The sequence below is a fragment of the Camelus ferus genome, chromosome 6 (assembly GCF_009834535.1).
Source record: "Camelus ferus isolate YT-003-E chromosome 6, BCGSAC_Cfer_1.0, whole genome shotgun sequence".
Lineage (NCBI taxonomy): Eukaryota > Metazoa > Chordata > Mammalia > Artiodactyla > Camelidae > Camelus > Camelus ferus.
The window spans coordinates 83,996,541-84,015,560 of NC_045701.1; the positions used below are offsets into that span (position 1 = coordinate 83,996,541).

The 19,020-nt window shown below is 38.2% G+C and overlaps 1 protein-coding gene across 2 annotated transcripts in view; it reads right to left on the bottom strand.

Annotated features, from left to right (window-relative positions):
• Positions 1–467: 467 nt before the first annotated feature.
• BTBD7 (BTB domain containing 7) overlaps positions 468–19,020 on the bottom strand; it is an 83,678-nt gene continuing 65,125 nt past the window's right edge. For both annotated transcript variants that reach the window (XM_032482549.1, XM_032482550.1), the window contains exons 6-11: positions 16,425–16,585; positions 13,678–13,821; positions 11,845–12,034; positions 8,896–9,074; positions 7,362–7,796; positions 468–5,759 (exon numbers count right to left, since the gene is read on the bottom strand). In XM_032482549.1, coding sequence (XP_032338440.1) covers positions 4,944–5,759; positions 7,362–7,796; positions 8,896–9,074; positions 11,845–12,034; positions 13,678–13,821; positions 16,425–16,585 — 1,925 coding nt within the window. In that variant the 3' untranslated portion in view covers positions 468–4,943. The remainder of the gene's footprint in view (positions 5,760–7,361; positions 7,797–8,895; positions 9,075–11,844; positions 12,035–13,677; positions 13,822–16,424; positions 16,586–19,020) is intronic.

Below are 19,020 nucleotides of genomic sequence, written 5' to 3' on the forward strand. Positions count from 1 at the left end.
CAGATCGTGACTGCATTTCCCTGTCAAATTGAGAAATACTAACGTGCCAGAGTTTGACTCTAAGCCAGGCCTCTGAAACTCAGAGGCCTCTGAATCTTGGGGCACATCTGGGTCTCTCACTGTCTGGCCACAGCCCTTTCAGGTGCTGACCCATTCCAGGTGCGGGGGCCACGTGGACGAAATGCGCAGCTTCCTCTGGAGATCCCTGAGCAAGTAACGTTTGGCTCAAATTGTAAAATGAAATCTCTCAGAAATGCCCCAATGAAATCACAGAAAAATTTGACCTTGATTCAAATGAAAATTTTAATACTCTAAAAAAGCCTCTGAACAACTGAAATCCTAGAGACAGAGGAGAAGCTCCCCTAGAAAACCTCCCTCTTCTACCCTGGTGGCGGGGGGACAAGATCGCTTCTGTAATTGGGGGCTGTGTGCTGCCTGCCAAAACAGACTATATCCAACTCAGCAGGTTCTATCCAAGCCATTTATTTGAAACGCCAACTATATGTAGGATAAAGTCAGTGTTACATGCTTATCAGGAACAGTAGAAAAATAGAACCAGTGAAAACCTTTGTACAACTGTGATGATACTCAAAAGAGAAATGTATCGTTTTACAATGCTTCACACAGACGAATTCAAGTTTGGAGGTACCTAAATAAAAATACTATATATTTCTTTAAAAAACACTATGTACAATTGAAGCGTAAACAAGTTTTACAAAGTACTGGTTATGCAGGTTGTAGAAAACACTTGCATAGGACATGAAATCAGTTTAAGAAAAATTTCTGAGCCTTTAGCATTGAAGGCACTTGACTTAATACCAGTAACAGCACAACCACAAGAAATGCAGTGTTGTAGAAGATACCGCCTCTCTGAAGTACAGACGTGGTACCTGAACAGCAAGTGGAGATCAGGAATCTTTAGCTTTCAGCCACCCCACCTCAGAGCAGGATTCCGTCCTACCTGCCCATGGAACCCAGAAGCAGTCACGTGCAGGTACATGATGAAGCTTCCAGAGCTCATCTCATCTCTAAGACAGAACCCACGTAAACACACAAACGCAAGAGGTTATTTTCAAGACACACACTTGAAGTAATCTTTCTATAGAAACGGCCACAGCATTATAATATTCCAAATATGGAAGACTGACTCACGGTCTGAGAGTTTTCTAGAGGAAAAAAAAAATCAAAAGACTTGCCAGTACAACAATTACATAACAGCTATTGCAATCTACAGGACAAAAAGACAACTTAACAATTCATAAAACATTGTTCATACAACAGTGTTAATGGAAAATAGTAAAATATTTTTTAGCGTGTGATGGTAATTCTTTTAGTAAGGTTATCTGTAATGAGGTTTGAAAGTAAATTCCTTAGTAGACAAAGTAAACCACTGCAGAACGGGGAATAGCACCCATCACTGCTGCTTTAATAGTAACTTTCAACAGTAAGCTGAAAGTCAGCCAAACAATTAAAAAAAGTGAGATAAACATTTCCCTTTGAGTTCAGTCCTAAGATAAATGCCTTAGAATTGTAAAACAAGTATTTTACAAGTGTTTCATGAAACATATTTTCCCCTCAGAGGCAGATTAAACATTATGAAAATACATATTTTGCTGAGTAGCTACTGAGAAGTGTTCACCTGTCACCTCCAGAGACTGATGCACGGGGACATCTCTGCGCCCACTGCTGCTGCTGCGTGTGCTGCTCCCCCTCCAACACCTAAACTCAAATGCACCAGTGCTGTCCACTGACACTAAAACCTGAATGACAAATCCAAAGAAAACCCAATAAATAACAGGTTTTTAAAGAAGCAAAAACAAGAATTGGGTGAAGTTTCATCAAGAGTTCAAGAAAAAAAAAAAAAGAAAAAGAAAAACCCTCAAATATAAAGAACCCATTTACAATCCTTAAAATCTATCTGGTTATCAAAATGTCAGAAGCGCTTAGGTCCAGGCACGTGCCTACAAGAAGCTAAAGGGGTGAGAGAGGGTATGGGTAGTACATGGAAAATTCAAACGATTACTTTTTCAGGAATCATTTTTGCCTTTCACGCTGGTATCTTTTTTCCTTAGGAGTCACAGGTGACTTTGAGCAGAAATTATTAACCACAATCACAAAACTAAAACAAAAATATAAGAAAAAAGACCAACAGCATCTTGAAGAAATGGGGATCTTCTCCTTCCGCTCCAGGGTCTCACAGGTATCTTCTAACCTCAACAACGCGGGCACCAAAGGTGGCGATTGTCTGACGGCCTGATTGTCCATGGCCTCAGGAGGAGATCTGTTTTCTGAGGTTTGGTTCTCATGGAATTTCTACACTGAGTAAAATGCTAGCTCCTGGGGCCTAAATTTTATATTATACATACTTTTTTCCTGACAGCAATCTTACTCAGACTTCACATTTATCTTAGTACAGCATTAAAAGATTTTAACGCTTAGTAAGCAATAAAAAAGATTGAATAGATGGGTTCAAAAGCCAGAGGCACAGAGCTATCCAACCTACCCAACTGACCATACTTCACAAGAGACATTAAACATCCATTAACACTTTCCCTAACACACACAAGACCACACCTGTTTTACTTTCTGCAAGTCACAGCAGTCCACAGTCCACCACAATTCTCTCTATACATATAGTTTAGCAAGGTATGCTACTCAATTATTAAAAGCAAACTTTATAAATTAAATAAAACTATAAACAATGGCCACTTTTGTTATAATTATATTTAGAAATATGAAAGAATATTTAATAAATTTTCAGAAAAATCAATGTGTGGCATCAATAGCTCTTTCTCTAACATTGGAAAAAAACAGGTAAGAGATGAAAAAGATATTTTTACCACCAATTAGCCCTACTCACTCCTATTTGCAGTACCAGCGCAGTATAGTCTGAATTCGTAACAGAAATCTGAAACTGTATCAAAAGAATTCATGTCAACACATGTATATAAATCCACATTAAGGGATATGATAGAATTAACACTTTCTGTTTCTGAAGAGAGACAGACTGAGATTGGCTTCAAAAGACACCATCATCTATTATAAAGAGTCAAACCTCCTAAAAATGAGACCAGAGTCCTATGCTTTTCTTTAAGAAAAAGGAGCCTCCAGGGCGACGACGCGTAGCCGACCTCGCAGGGGCCTGGGGTTGACTCTGGGAGATCCGGAGCGCGGTGTGCAGCTGGGCGGACATCGAGGGACGCACGCGCAGCAGCGAACTAGCCAGGCAGCAGAGCGAACGGCAGCGTCTGCCGGTGTGTACAGATAAACTGACGTGTTCCCATCTTTGAGACTATCTACTGTTAGTATTTTTTTTTTTAATGTCAGATTATTCCTGAGTGTACATCCACAGGGTAAAGTAGGAAAAGACTGTAAGAGAAACTACAGTTTCAGGAGAAATCAGAGTTGTTGACACCCAAATAGAAACCTATTTACTTAAAAGTGCATGTAATTCATTTATATGGTAGCTTGTAAAGGCTCCCTAGCCCTGCATAGTTTTAGAGTGAGTGAGTGATTCATAGTTTATATATATACATACATACACAGAAAAGAGGCTCCCAAACACCCTTCATGTGAGGGAGTGTTCAGAAACTCCCTTTTCTTCTAAGTGCTACGGCTGTGTGTGTATGTGTAAAAATACAAAGTGATGCTCAAATAATGTTGAAGTGACTAAAAAACTCAAATACTACTGTATTTACATTGGAGAGTAAGAAAAAAACAGTCCTTAGCTCACACATTGCCCTTCCAAGGGAGAGGATCTTAAAAGATCCCATGTGCTCAGTGGTTCAGTAAAATTCCAAACCAGCGTGCCCAGTGGAGTTCAAGTAGGACATGTAGTGTTTCACTGGAAAAAAAAATTTTTTTTCTTTTTTGGTGACAAAGCATTTTGCATTATACAACAACTTTTTAAAGGACACCAAAATTCAGACACACTATGAAAAACACTTAAAACATTTGCTTACAAACACCAAATGACATCCTTAAAACCGAAGCCCTTTTGTTTTTTTGCTTTTTTTCCCACACAGAGCAAGACAACTGAAGGCAGCAAGCAGTCACTTCCCCCACCTCAGCTGGAGAGTCGACACTCAGCACCAGCGATCCTGCAGTGCAAGCTTAAGTTACTTCGCTGTTTCCACTGCTTTAGGACTCCAAGAAAGCCAGTCTCTCTAGAACCTCATCTAGTGAAACTAAGCCATATTACCCGAATTTGCAGTGGTTCTAACAGCGTCCACACTGTGAATAAAGCAACACCTTTAGCCTGGACACAAAAGGCTTTTCTCCTTTCTGTTCTTTACTGACCAGAAAACTTCAGGATTCTGATTGGACTCCCGCTGCAGGAATGAAGACCAGCTCCCAAGACTTATTTAAAAAGTATGACATTAGATTTATGGAGACTGAGCAGGAAGATTTCTGAACTAAAACAATTACTGAAAAGAGAGGAGCATTTTGATGTGCTGTTCTTTGGAATTTCTATAATTAAAAAATAAACACAGAACTATTTCATAAGAAAATACATCTTAGTGTGCAATCCAATGCACGTGGAAATTGGTAGATGAAAGGTAAAATGCAAAAATGTATGAAAATACAGTCCTTTAAATGTGGCAATAAAGTTTAACATACTGATATAAAACCAATACAGATAAAATAAAGGTACAAGTGCAAAAAAATTCCATCATTTGTAAAGAGAAAAAAAAGTGCCAGCTTGCTTGCTCTTAAAAAATGCTTCCCCACACAATTGTTCAAACACAAAATAGACAGATGCAGCATTCAAAATAACCCTCTTAGCATGCCATGTCTAATAAACATGTATATACAAAAACTAGAATAAAATAATGTGAAACTGAGTTATCAGCTGGCATCAATAAACTGGTCTCTAAGTTGTTGGGTTACATCATAAAATGGGATGTTTCACATCTCAGGCACAGACGACTTGGAGGTTGCTCTCAAAGGGCAGACTTTTTGTAGAGGAAGTCTGGCTTGCTCGGTGACCTCCTCCCTCTGCTTACTGAATCTTCCCTTTCCAAATCCACACTTCGCTGAGCTCCATGGCCCAGGGACTCGCTGTCGGCCAGTCTTCTACCAGATCTCTCTTCTGGAGCTTCAGTGCTGCATGCAGAATGTGAAGGTCTGTTAGAAGTCAGCCCAAAAGTCAAGTCAGTTTCCGCTGCTGTTCGTCCCCGGACATGGGCTGCACCACTACCGGCATTTTCCGGGGCTGCCAAAGGAAAGTCTGACCGTTGGGGAGGCTGCTCCACAACGTCGAGGTGTATTGGCTCATTCTTTTGTCTGTGTGGATGCCCGTCAGGGGAAAGTGGATATTCTCTCCTAGCTTCTTCCTGCTTTTTAGGAGAGGTCTGGCCAGGTAGGTAGGCTGACTTTAAGCCACTTGGTGACGCCTTATTGTGGCTATACAAATCGGGACCGAAATATCCACCTTGCGAAGGGGAAGGGGTGCGCCTGCCAGGTGCAGGAGTAGACGGTCTGCAAGCAGCATTTGAGAAGTCATAGAAATCGGGATATTCCTGCTGATTTTCTCGAGCATCTGTCTTTTGCTCTAGTGTATGTTTCTTCCGAGACGTGTGTGTATGCCTCTGTGGAATACATGATAGATGCTGGGGAGGCCCTGGTCCTACTTCAGAAACTGATTGGCTTAATTCTGTGTCTACAGCAAGTTCTGGAAGCCTTCTGTCCTTGAGTGATAGTGTGGACACACCCATGGCGATATCTGGCATTAGGTCATTAAGCACAGGTTGTGTACACTGTGGACAGAAACAAAACAGGGGGAGGGTTAAAAGAAAAAAGGCTCTCGATTCCCATTTTTAAAAATGATGCTTACTGAGATAGCCACTATTATTAATTTCGAGGCACTTTTCTCACTTTTTAAAAGTCTGCACGTTAATTTTCATAAAATTTAGTGCATTTATAACACTGTCACTAAATTTTCTCTGAGACTATTATTTAAATTACTGCAAGATATTCCACTGTACTGATGAGGCATGACTCCTTAACCACTCTTCCACTGTTGGACCTTAAGGTTGTTTCCAATTTTTCATTATTATAATCAAGACTTTAATGAAAATACAGATAAATGACCTTTGAAGGAAGTTTTATCAGAAATATAAAGAAGTAGAACTTTTGTAATTGTAGAACTGAGGCGCAGGCCAACAGATGGGAATTTGGTTTATCCAACACTATCAACCTTTGTTATTTCTTTTTTTTTAGCGGGGGGTGTGGGGGAGACAGTAGGGAGAGCAGGTGTAAGGCTCTAAAGTGAGAAAGGACCATAATTTGACCCCAGGTGTATACTAGTCCACAGATTCCAAAAAGCCATCTTTTAATAAAGATTCCCTGAACTAATACACATATCTTTTTTTTTTTCTGTATTAAATGCTACTGAATAGTGTGTCACTAAGCAGGAAGACTTAAAAATCACTAGTGTTTTCAGAAACAGACTCATAGACATAGAATACAAACTTGTGGTTGCCAAGGGGGCAGGGGGATGGGAAGGGACAGACTGGGATTTCAAAATGTAGAACAGATAAACAAGATTATACTGTATAGCACAGGGAAATATATACAAGATCTTATGGTAGCTCACAGCGAAAAAATATGTGACAATGAATATATGTATGTACATGTATACCTGAAAAATTATGCTCTACACTGGAATTTGACACATTGTAAAATGACTATGACTCAATAAAAAAAAATCACTACTGTGTTTTTTCAAAGGGATTATATAAAATAGAAATTCAATCTCTAATGCAGTGCAAGATCAGGCAACGAATTTTCGCTTAATTTACTAACTACTAGCTAGCAACTGTGCTTCCTAATCAAATGGGTGCTCTAATGGGATGGTTTGCTAGAGGCAGGGACACGCATGAGGGCTTATTTTCTGCCCACTTCATGAACGAGGAGTCTTCTGCCACATGATTCCTGATGGTGTACTTGGTTGTAAGTAGTGCCCCCTTCCTGCCCACCAAAGCCTTTGGTAGAGGAGCAGACTCTACAGAAGAGAAGTCAGGGACAAACTCTAGAGGTGCCTGAACAGCACACTGCGAAACTGGTAGCACCCATCTGTACTGCCCAGCAATGCCACCCTCCCGAACACCCGCACACGAACTAAAGGCAGGCGCTCGCCTCCTCCACCAGACACCCCCAGTCTCTCTCCTCTGTCCCTGCTTGTCCCACTGCACTCTCTTTTTCTCTCCCTCCTGCACATCCCTTACATCCATGCTTTCAGCTTGTCAGTAACACTCCTGGGCGCTGATGAGTCCCAGGAGGCTCTCAGGGCCAAGGAACTGGCTTCTAATATCCCACAAACTTCTGACTTGACATGGGTTACTGACACGCTAACTCACCACCTGCTTCTCAGATGTTACAGCTGCTGCTGCGGCGGCGGCTACGGTCTGTCTGCCCAGCCCTGCGGGGCTGGTACAGTCGGGTGCTGCTGCTTTAACACTTGGCAAGTAGACGGGAGGGGGGCCAGCCTTAGGAGCTGTCCTGGAGTGAAACAGCGAATGATTACAGGGATACGAAAACGACCGTGAAGGATGCTGACTGGGAGGCCTTTGCTTCCAGCCTGCTTTGAGTTGGTTGTGGATTGGGGTAGCTGGGGGGTGGTACGGGGGTGGTGGAGGGGGCAAGGGTGGATGGAAGGCCACGAAAGAGTCCAGCTCTGTAAACATGGTTTCTGCGGTAGGGGTGCTGTTAACTCGACATCTCCCAGACTGTCTCACTGTCAAGAGTGGACTTTCATCCCCAAAACGTTCATCAGGAAAGAACTTGTGAGGATTCTAAGGAAGAGAGAAAAAAAAAGTTAGGATATTTATTAGCAGATTTCCTAGACAGACATTTAAATGCTGAGAGAATTAAGTGAGTGTGTAAAGAAAACCACACAGAGCCAGTGTAAAAGACATGACATATTTTCCTAGGCCAGAAGTCCAAGGAAAAATTACCTTAAAAAAAAGTACAAAAGGGCAGAGTGCAGCTTCTGTAGCCTGAAATACAGCTATCAAGGAGAGCTGCTTGACTGAATATTCCAGAAAGCAGGTCAGTAATCTTGTACGATTATGTGATAATGCAAAAGCAGAAAATAAGATCTACTTCAAATGTCTTCACTAAGAAAACAAAATTACCATTAAACATCAAAGGAAGAAAAGGCACACAGTGAGAATCCTCCTAGAACTTTCTGACAAAACATCTGCACACTTTCAGTCTGAAATAAAACTACAAAATACTGTTTCTTACCTATTACATAGGAATAAGTTTGATTATTATTTTGATAAACATTATATGGGAATACTTAAGTTATAAAGCTTATATACTTTAGAATATCAAATTACAATTTAGAATGGCAAAGAGAATAGAAATGAACAGAAAACAAAACTATTTCAGAGATGAAAAACCACAGCCAAAACTGAAAAATCAAGAACTTACAAACAGCCTGCTCCTTGCCCAAGACCACCATACCACGTTTCCCTTTGAAAACTCAGGCTAACGTTGTAGTCGGTGGCAAGCCAGTTCTCACTCTAGAGCTGTGCCCCGTCCACTCTACCACTCCTCTCACCGGGGGCTTTCAGGTCACCCAAGACACTAGGGGCAGTGAACGAGTAAGTACTAAGAACAAGACGTATGCTATGAGGGCTCCTCAGTATCTCTGAAGTACTGCCTGAATAAGTGGTCAAGGCTCCCTATTTATTTTTCATTCATTTATTTTTTGAGGGATAAAGTTGAATATTTATATAGAATTAGAAATTGCAAATTTAAAAAAATATGACAATTAACACAAACATCACAAAATCCAAAAGAAAACCATAATATTTTTCTTATTAATAATAATCGACAATCTGACACAAGGCTCCCTATTTTAAATGGTTTAATGCCGTTTCCCACCTGCAAGAGCTCTGCAGCAGCATCCGCAAGCCCAAACTCTCTCAGCACCCGAATCTGAATTTCGTAGCTGACCGTGGCGCCTTCCCCGCAGTTAAGCGCGTAGGCCCTCTGCACCTGCTCAGTGTGTCGTAGCTCTTGCAGACGTCTGACCATGTCTTTCATAATGAGGAGACGAGGAACTGGAAGGAGAGAAACAGTCTGTAGGCACAATACCTGAGCTACACAAAAGATCACCTGCTGAGTGCAAGAAAAAAAGGCATCCATTTTGCATCAGAATCTTCTCATAAATTTTTGATAATATTTTAATTTCCTGGAAAGATAGTCATTTATATACTTCTAATTATTTTTTCTAAGATTTTAAAATTTCATTGTGCCCAAAGGGCTCCTGGTTAATAACAAACAGCTCCTGCACTGCATTAGTTCACAGCCTAAGTAACATTTTACTTGCATATATTCTCTTCTGAATCTCGGGGTATTCTGAAAGTCTTTTAAATATATTCATTCTTCTATTCAAACAATTTTTTGAGTCTTGACTATGCACCAGGGGTTCGACTCAGGTTACTAGGGTGCACAGAACAAAAGATGTGACCCCTCTCCTTTCAGAGCTCTGGTTTTAGTGAAGTAAACTAGTACAGTTCCGGGCCATAAATGGTCGTAGAGAGAAACATGTAAAGAATACTGAAGGGATTTGGAGGAAGGGGTTCCCAGTCCAGACTGGAGGCAGACAGGGAAGGCTTCCTAGATGAGGTGAACCTGGCAGCAAAAAAAGTGGAGCCAAGCAGAAGGACCAGGCGTGTGTAAAACACGCAAGTGAGAGACAGCGGGGCACAAGCAGCTGGCACGCCCAGAAGAACTTATGGTTCAAAAGTGTTAGAGGATAAGGCTGGAAAGACAGTAGGAAGATGGGAAAGGGCAGATCTTGAATGACCCCGTATGTCACGATAAGGAATTTAATTTGTACCTTATGCACAACAGGTAGTCATTTGTGCAGGAGAATAAGATCAGAGTTGTGGTGGCACAAGTGTACTGAGTGTAGTATAAAGCAGGGGCTGGCAAACTGTGGCCTGTGGGCTAAACCAAGTATGCCACCTGTTTCTGTAAACAGTCTTACTGGCTCACAGCCACACCCATTTGTTTAGGTAGTGCCTATGGCGACTTCTGGTCCACAGTTGCAGAGCTGAGCAGAGTTAGCAGGTTCAACAGAGACCACATAGTCCACAAAACCTAAAATAGTTACTACCTGGCCCTTCACAGAAGATATCTGCTGGGCCCTGGTGTGAGGGCCAGAATGGGAGTGAGCAAGGTTAGAGGCAAGAACGTGGGCAAGGAACCTGGACTAAGGCCGTAGCAGATGGTTGGGGAAGAGGGGACAGTCTATAAATATCTATGAGACAAACTGACCAGAGTGGTCATTGATTATTTTGGGGGAACGGGGAACTACCATTTATTGAATGCTTTACTTTCTGCCAGGCAAACTCCTAAGCATGTTACTCACGATGTTTCCTTCAATCTTCACAACAATCCTAGAAAGAAGACATTATTCCCATCTCGCAGATGAGGAAATTAATACTTAGGGAAGTAAATATCTTGTGCAAAGTCACACAAATAAAGTGGCAGAGCCAGGATATGAGGCCAGGAGTCTTCTCTAATAAGCTAGATGCCTTTATTAGTGTGGTGGGCAAGGAAGAGAGAATTAGGATGACACCAGAATAGGGCCATGTCTCATTAAACAACAGAAAGACAAGTCCTATTTTGCTGAATATACTTAACTGTGGATGTCTTTGGGCTTTTGCAATTCAGTTCTAAGACTAAATTACGCTGCTATCCAACTGTATTAACTGAAGCCGATAAAATCTGTGCTAAATACCGAAGCTTCAAAATCCGCACAAATCAGCTACAGAAATATTTCCTTCATACTGTTATCCAATGTACACTTTTTAAAATAAACACATAGTGGTCAAATCTGATTAGGCAACAATTGATCAGACATTAGTTCCAGAATAAAAGAAATGCGTTCAATGAAAGGTTCTGTCATTATGTCTTCTATTTATCCTTAATTGAAACAGAGATTTATAAGCAAAAAGTGCATGGCATCATTTCCAATAATGCTATAGTTTGATGACTTTTTTTTTTTTTAAATCTTGCAGTGGTAACTAGCAAGAACTATACACTTCTAACCCCCAGATCTCTGTGGATTTTCTTACCTCAGAAACTGACATGACAGCCCTTTGGTTAAGGTCAGCACTGACTGATGCTCAGATGTTTTTGGACATGACAATTATACCTCTATCTATGGTCAGTTTCCTAAAAGTCATAAGACGTAAGCCTGCATTACAATAAAATACACAAAGCAGATCTTGTGAAACTGGATCTCTAGGAAAACAACAGTAATCACATTTTTGGGGGCCATATCTACACTTGAAAATGTAAGCTTACAATCCTCTCCCCAAAGGGTCTTATAATGTGAGAAACACCCTATGGTGATGAAAAATATGAATTCCATTAAACCAGTGGTTCTCAACAGGAGGCAATTTTACCCCAAAAGGCACATTTGGCAATGTTGAGAAACATAAAAATGTTCCACAAGGCTGTAACAAAGGAGTGTGTACGTGTGTGTGTGCACAAGCATTCGCACTGGTTTCTAGTGAGTACAGCCAGAGATGCTGCCAAACACCCTACAACGCACAGGACAGCCTCCACAACAAAGAATTACCCAGCCCTGTTAAGAGGACCAAGACTGAGAAACCCTGGGCTAAACTGAAAAACGGTATGTACTTGTTGCTACAAAATACAAAGCAAAAAACTACGCTTCTAAGTATTTATGCTTTAATGAGAACAATGCATAATGGGTATTGGAAGGTGGAAAGAATAGCATATATAAAGAGGTTACAAAAAATTATCAGATTATTCATTTAAATATAAATGCTTGACACAAGGCTACTGCCTTACCTGGGATTTCATTTGCCACAACCGAAGGAGGGCTTGACTGGTTACTGCTGATCTGCTGGTGGCTGATCATGTGACAGCACTGTGGCACGGCATTATTGACCATGTAAAGTGTGTCTGGCACATTAGACATTCTAACCATTCGCAAACGAACAAGATCTGTTTGTTCCACCATCATCTCGTCTAGCACTGACTGAAATAACAATTCAGTATTAACAGCATTAGTCAACCCTTCATCTCTGTTAAATCACATTTAGAGAAAGATTATTACCATCACCATATAAAAAGGGAATTAATTTACTGTTTCCAGTATATGAAGCTTAAAATTAGTGGTGGAAGGAAAAAGTACCTCTACCTCTTTAATTTTTTCCTACCTCTTTAATTTTTAAGGTATCTTTTTGGAGCATCTTTGAAAAGAAACAATCATTTTCTGAAAAGTTTGTTTTTAATTGAAGTATTTGAAATTTGAAGAAGGGATATAAAATTAATCAAAAGTAAATTACACATAAAGTTACTATAAAGAAAACAATGGACTCAATATCAGAGCTAATAAGAAATGCTCAAAATACAAAATATTAAAAATTGATATTAAATTCAACAGACCTATAAACCCATTTCCTGCTTATGCACAGGTACCGCCCCCTGAGAAAACAGGGGAAGTTCCAGGACTGTGATCAGCTTACTGCTATTCTATTTTGAGACAGAGCAGAAGGGAGGGTAGTTCTAGCTTTTTAGGACCTTTTATCACCAGACTCAACCTTCCAGAGGCCTTAGCTGCTTGAGTGACTTTAAGCACTGAACTTATTTCAGAAAAATCAGACCCAAACTCTGTTTAACAACTAAAGTGTCAACTGCTCAATAAGAGATAATTATCAACTAGTCAATAAAATGAATCTCTCACAAACCCTTTCATTCATGTATCTTAAACTATGGACTCTGACAACAAATATGAGAAAAATTTTAAGGTAACTTAATTCTATATCCAAACACATTGTTCTGTCTGTTAATTCATTTCATTTAATTAATTCATTTCTGACTCTCAAAGACTGTCAGTTCCTCAAAAGGCCACCTCAAAGTTCTTATGGCTGAATACATTTAATAAAAATTGCATTATTTCATTTTCATATTACCATATTTACTTAGAGAATTCTTGTATGTTACAATATACATAATGCCAACTTTTTACTTAATAGGCCTAAAATTTTGTCTTAGTTTGTACACTTATTCTAAAACTGAAGACAGTTTCCTGAAGTCAGCCATTACAGAAATACGTTACAAGAAGTCACGACATTTTTTTAGTTTATGAAAGGAAGAAAGTATGTGGGGAGGGTATATAGCTCAGTGGTAGACCACATGTTTAGCATGCCTAAGGTCCTGGGTTCAATCCCCAGTACCTCCATTAAAACAAACAAACAAACAAACAAACAAACAAGTAAACAAACTTAACTACCCCCCTCAAAATTTTTAAAAATAAAAGGAAGAAAATATGCATGCAATCTTCTTTTAGAACATTTTTCCCATCCTGAAGATCACAAAATACTGAAGACCATTTCATTAAAATGAAAAATTTTTTTCCAAGCTAACAATTTGTGGGAAATACTGAGATGAGAAAAATGTAAAATACACTTTAACATAACTTAAGTTATAAAAATGAAAATATGCTTGATAATTAAACATTTTGGAAAATACTTCGGTGGGTAGTCAAACTAGCATTTTACTTTCACTTTCCCTATTATTGGACATTTAGGCTATTTCCAAATATTTAATACCACAATAAATATCTGAGTTTATAGTTTGTAATAAAGGAGCCTAGTATCTTAAAACGTTTTTTATTACCTTTGCTTCTTCCACATAGGGTGAGAACAGTCGAGGACGAACATATATTCCGGCATTTTTCTGCCGTAACCAGGCATTTGACTTTCCACCTTCTGCTGTAGGAAGCATATCTGATGGAGGAGTACTGATCAAGCCTCTTTTCATCTTGGGAAAAAAAAAATCATTTTTTAGATAAACTAGAGAGTTGTGGAGCACTGCAATACTACTAAGATAAAAATAACTATACCTCTAAATCAAAATGTTCAAACTCTACCATTTAAATACAAATTTAGAAATACATGTGAAATTTTAAAATATTTCAAATGTTTAATAATATTTAAAGGATTCAGCAAGTAATAAAAAGGTATTACAACTTCTCATTTTTTCTCTAAATAGAGGGATGATGTGATGTTTTAAATACAAGAGCTATATTAATTAAAAATATGAGTCAGAGTAACTTCCAGAATTCTCTTTTTTCCTCCCATATTTTTGGCTTGTACTGTTTGTTTTTTATGAGGGGGAGGTAATGAAGTTTCTTCATTGATTTCCACTTGGAGGAGGTGCTGGGGATTGAACCCCTGACCCTGACCTCTTGGGTGCTGAGCATGCGCTCTACCACTTGAGCTATACTCCTCCCCTCAGAACTCTTAATGAAAACCAATTTCTGTTTTTTTCTTTACTCATCTAGGAACTGATTCCATCCCCACTCCACCCTTCACAAGTCAAAACAAGCACCTTCTTGGGCCTGCATTTACAGTCCAAAGATGCAGACAGTCTGCATGGTGGTTAGGGGTAGGAACTCCAGGGGAAGGAGAACTTGGCTCAAACCTTAATTCCCCATTTAACAGCCACATGACCATGGACATCTCCTTTTACCTGGGCCTCACCTCAAGGGCTCCTAGATAGCCCTGGAGATGCGACACTGCACAGCTAACTAAATGTAACAGCCCTGTTGTTTCCTCATGTATGCTAGGAGAATATAATCCAAGTACTTATAGCCCAAAAGGCGGTTGTGAGGATTAAATGCAGGTAAGGAAGATAACAAGCACTTGACACAGTGTTTAGCATATACTAAAAGAGCACCACAATTAAAAGCCATATTCGCTTTTACTGGGGACTTATTATGTATTAGGCATGGAATTAAGAGCAGAGATATACCTTTTCCAAGTCTATTAAAACAAAAGTTCTGCAACATTTTTCTAAACCAAATTCAGGGGTTAATTTGGTTTGAGTCTCAGGTTTTAAACAAAACCAAATATTGGTTCTCCGATATTACTCTTGTTAGATACAATAAACACCTAACTGCTGAATTAAAATTATTTTTAACTAATTAAATATAGCATTAGACATATTTTGAAAATAGGAAAAAACCTCACAACTCCAATCTGTTACAACTGTAATAATGTTGATATATGTCCTTCCAGTCTCTTTCAAATGAACTTCTACCTAACTAAATTTTAGAATACATATAAACACATATTTTGTATCCTTCTTTCTAAAAATACATTCCATTATTATGTTCCTATATTAGTCTTTACAACTATAATTCAGGGAAATAAAACATTCTGTTGAGTAGTTTAACTATAATTTATTTCCCGTTATCAGGCATTTAGCCTTTTCCCAAATATTTAATGATGATTCCGCCAATGTACCAGCTATATTTCCCTATGCACAGTAATATTACTTCATAAATTACTAACCTAATTAGTGAAAAAATGATAACTTACTGTTTAATTTTGATTTCTTTGGTGTGTGTGTGATTACTAGTGAGATTAAATATTTTTCTAATCAGAGATTCTATAAATATTTAAATGTTTTCTTCTAGTTTCTCCATGTTTCAACTTAATATTTAATTCTTCAATCCTAACAGGGATTAATTTTATCTGCAAGTGAAATGAGGGTTTAACTGTAAGCATATTTCCTCCCTCCCCCACTGATGGGTTAGTGTAGCTGACTGATTTGTGATAGCTCATTTAGTATATGTTTAATTCTTATATTAATTAGGATCTTTTTATGGGCTATTTCGTCTTCTCTGTTATGCATCATAGATTAAATATTAGAGTTTTGAAATATATTTTACATTATGGAAGAGTTATTTATCCCTCTTTAATTACATTCTTTTTAGAGAACTTTAAAAAAAATTCTGATCGGTTTTTTCTAGATGACTTTTATCATGGTTCTGTGCAGCTGAAAAAATTATTATGATGTTTATAGCATTATATTAAAGTTATAGACCAGTCTGTGAAGAACTAATATTTATAAAATTTATTTTCTCATCCATTAATTAGATCTAAAAAATTCACTTTTTAAAAAGAATTACAAAAGTAACATGATCAGTCAGCTCTATCATTTTTAACTGAAACACAACTGTAAGATTCATTCATCCCTTTTACATTGAATCAATCTCCTTCTCTCCTGCTCTCTGATTTACTGCTGTTCTTAAAGAGTCTCCAAAGATAATTTCTACCCTTTCCTTTTTTAATAAAGATCTACTTGATCTGCGCTGATAAATGGCTGGATTAACTCCCCTAGAAACCATTCTCTTGTAAAAGTTAGAATGATATACCACTCAGCTCTCATCCACCAAAAAGTTATTTGTGCCATGGGCCAGACACTGGGGACACACTATAGTACAAATCAGACATCTGTCTCTGTCTTCATGGAGTTTACAGTTTCACAAAACTCCATTAGTAGAAATTACTTACAATGGTTTATAAAAAAAAAAAATTTTCTTTTCATGAAAGGGATAAATGAAGAAAGACACTTACTGCATCACTTAGGACTTCACTGTTTATAGGTAAGATGTGTTCAATTCTCACAAAAGGTAAGAGAGAAGAAAGGATCTCTCTAAGCTCTTCGATGTCCAGGTCTCGTCTTTTTACACCTCTCTTGTTCACACTGTGAGCAGTGCCACTCAGTAAGTTTGGCTCTATGATAGAGACAGAAAATGAGAAGTCTCCAACCAAATCCAAATTTTCAGAGAAAGGCTTTCTTTCTTCTCCAGTACACTTTCAGTAATACTCTTTATACTGATGTATATCTCCTTTAAAAAGGGTTATAAAGAAATTATTTTATGTCTTGAAAGTCTTCTTAATAGAGATGTTCTTGGACAAAGAAAAAGCATGGTGTCCACAGCACAAAAACATTCTTTATGATTTTTTTGCACCAAAGAATACAGAATTCTCTCCCATATACTAACTCAAAGGAGGAAAAAAGGACAATCTGTTAAAATCTAGTTTGACCAAGGGCTTTTTCTTAAGGTTTCTCACTTTTGTTATATCAGTTTTTTAAAAAAGTACAATAATGACATTGCAGGGCCAGTGTTATCTCTGGTTACTTCAGGTTATCAGTATGTTCATTAGGCTACTACATGTTTAATGGCAATTTAATGAGTATTTAAAACAAAATCACCTGGTATCTAAGGCAGCAAAACCTAATGTACACTCTTAAATGTAAGATTTTTATGAGTCTCCTGAATTTCCATAATATGGGGATTTTACTGCATTAAGGTGAACCTTTTAATCCATGACATGTAATATATTTCCTGTCCAGAGCAGAGAATAAATGTTTTATTCATTGGGTATCAGTGAAAGGGGAAGACCTGAAGTACATATATGCTTTTGATACTGAGGTGGGGAGAAAGATTATGTAAATTTTGAGAATTTTTAATCATATCTTTAAACTAGGGGGCTGTATATTTTTCTTAAAAAAATAAGACCTTTGATCATTCACAAATACAAATGCTGGATTTTTCAAAACACTACAAGCAAACTGGTATTTTCCTTAAGTCATGTGACAGATAAAGAGATACTATTTTTGAGAGGCTAAGCTTTTCCTGGAATCATTAAAATAAAATTGTTGGAAGTGTGTGGGAAAAGGTTTTTTTTTTCTCGCCTTGCTATGCTTTAGCTTCAATACTTATACAAGGTATTGCTTTTCAAAAGAATTTTTTTCTCAAAGTAGGGGTGTCCTGTTTTCAAATGAAATCTTACATGAAATCCCAAAATACGTAACAGGAAAGGGCAGAAACCTCATATACAAAGGTGACTGAAAAAAATGTGCAGCCTAGTTCATGTAGCTTCCTCTTCATCCCTGTGGAAGAGTCCTCCATTCTAACTCAGTCTGAAAACTGCTGTTTTAGGGGAAATTTTATCAAAGATGTTCATTATCTGCCCAAAATAAATGTGACATTTCATCATTATCACCCTTACTGATGACTATTTACTGAACAAGCCTATGATGATTATATAGCATTATATACAATCAATTCTCGTTATTTGGGGTGGTTTTGTCCTATAAAGCCACTGCAAACAATCAATGAATACTGAACCACTGCTCCTAAGGGAAACACAGGGCTAGGTTCCTGCGAGCCTCTGGTCACAACATTTTTGTCAACCTATCAAGACATAACCTTGTTTTATGTGCGTTTCTGTTTAAAGTCACCTTATTAATATATTTTGTTGATTCATTAACAATGAACTTGTGGCCAACGGCACTGTAACTCAGGCCTGAATGAAGCTTATCTGACATACATATTTTCTTGGTAAGGCACATCATGGCCTTCTTAGGCTTAGGAATGCTAGACAGCACTAGGCATTATGTCTGGAGGCCACTTTAGATGGTGAGATCACTAGAAAAACCCATTAAGATGTGCAAAAACATGGCACTAACAGATTATGTAAAGGACACTTGTTTATAGCATGAGAGCTGAATAAGAAGACAGAGTATCACCTTGTTCCACCTTAAGCTGGAAACATGTGCATCAGGGGACTCAAATTTTTTGTCACTCTGCACATGTCTGCAAATGACCATGAAAGTGTTATCAGTACTGATTTGGGGATTACAAATAAATTTTAGCAAGTAGGTGAATTTGCAAATATAGAATCTGCAATTAAAGAGGACAGATTGTATGCTGGTATTTCAAAAATGTCCCAAATTAATAGCAGTGGTTTTTACATTAAAAAAAATTAAAATCTGAGAATTGCTAAAGGCTTTCTGCAGGCCACAAATAAATAAATTAGGAGAAATAAAATAGGAGGACTGCTTTTGTTCCCTAGCACTTGGGTAGTAGTATATTAAAGGGGCACTATAAAAAGATCTGAAGGCAGGTTAAGCTTGATTTCTTTTTTAATATATTTAAAAATGTGGCAGAACAACTCTGTTAAGTGTACTAAAAAACACTGACTTGAACACTTTAAATAAGTGAACTTTATGGTATGAAAATTATATCTACATAAAGTTGTCATAAACGACAGGAAAGGGAAATGCGTATTTAATTTTTCTAATTAAAATATTTTGATTTGGGTTCACTACATAGAGGAACACGATATTCTGTGAAGGAAGGCACACGGGTGGGTGGGCCAA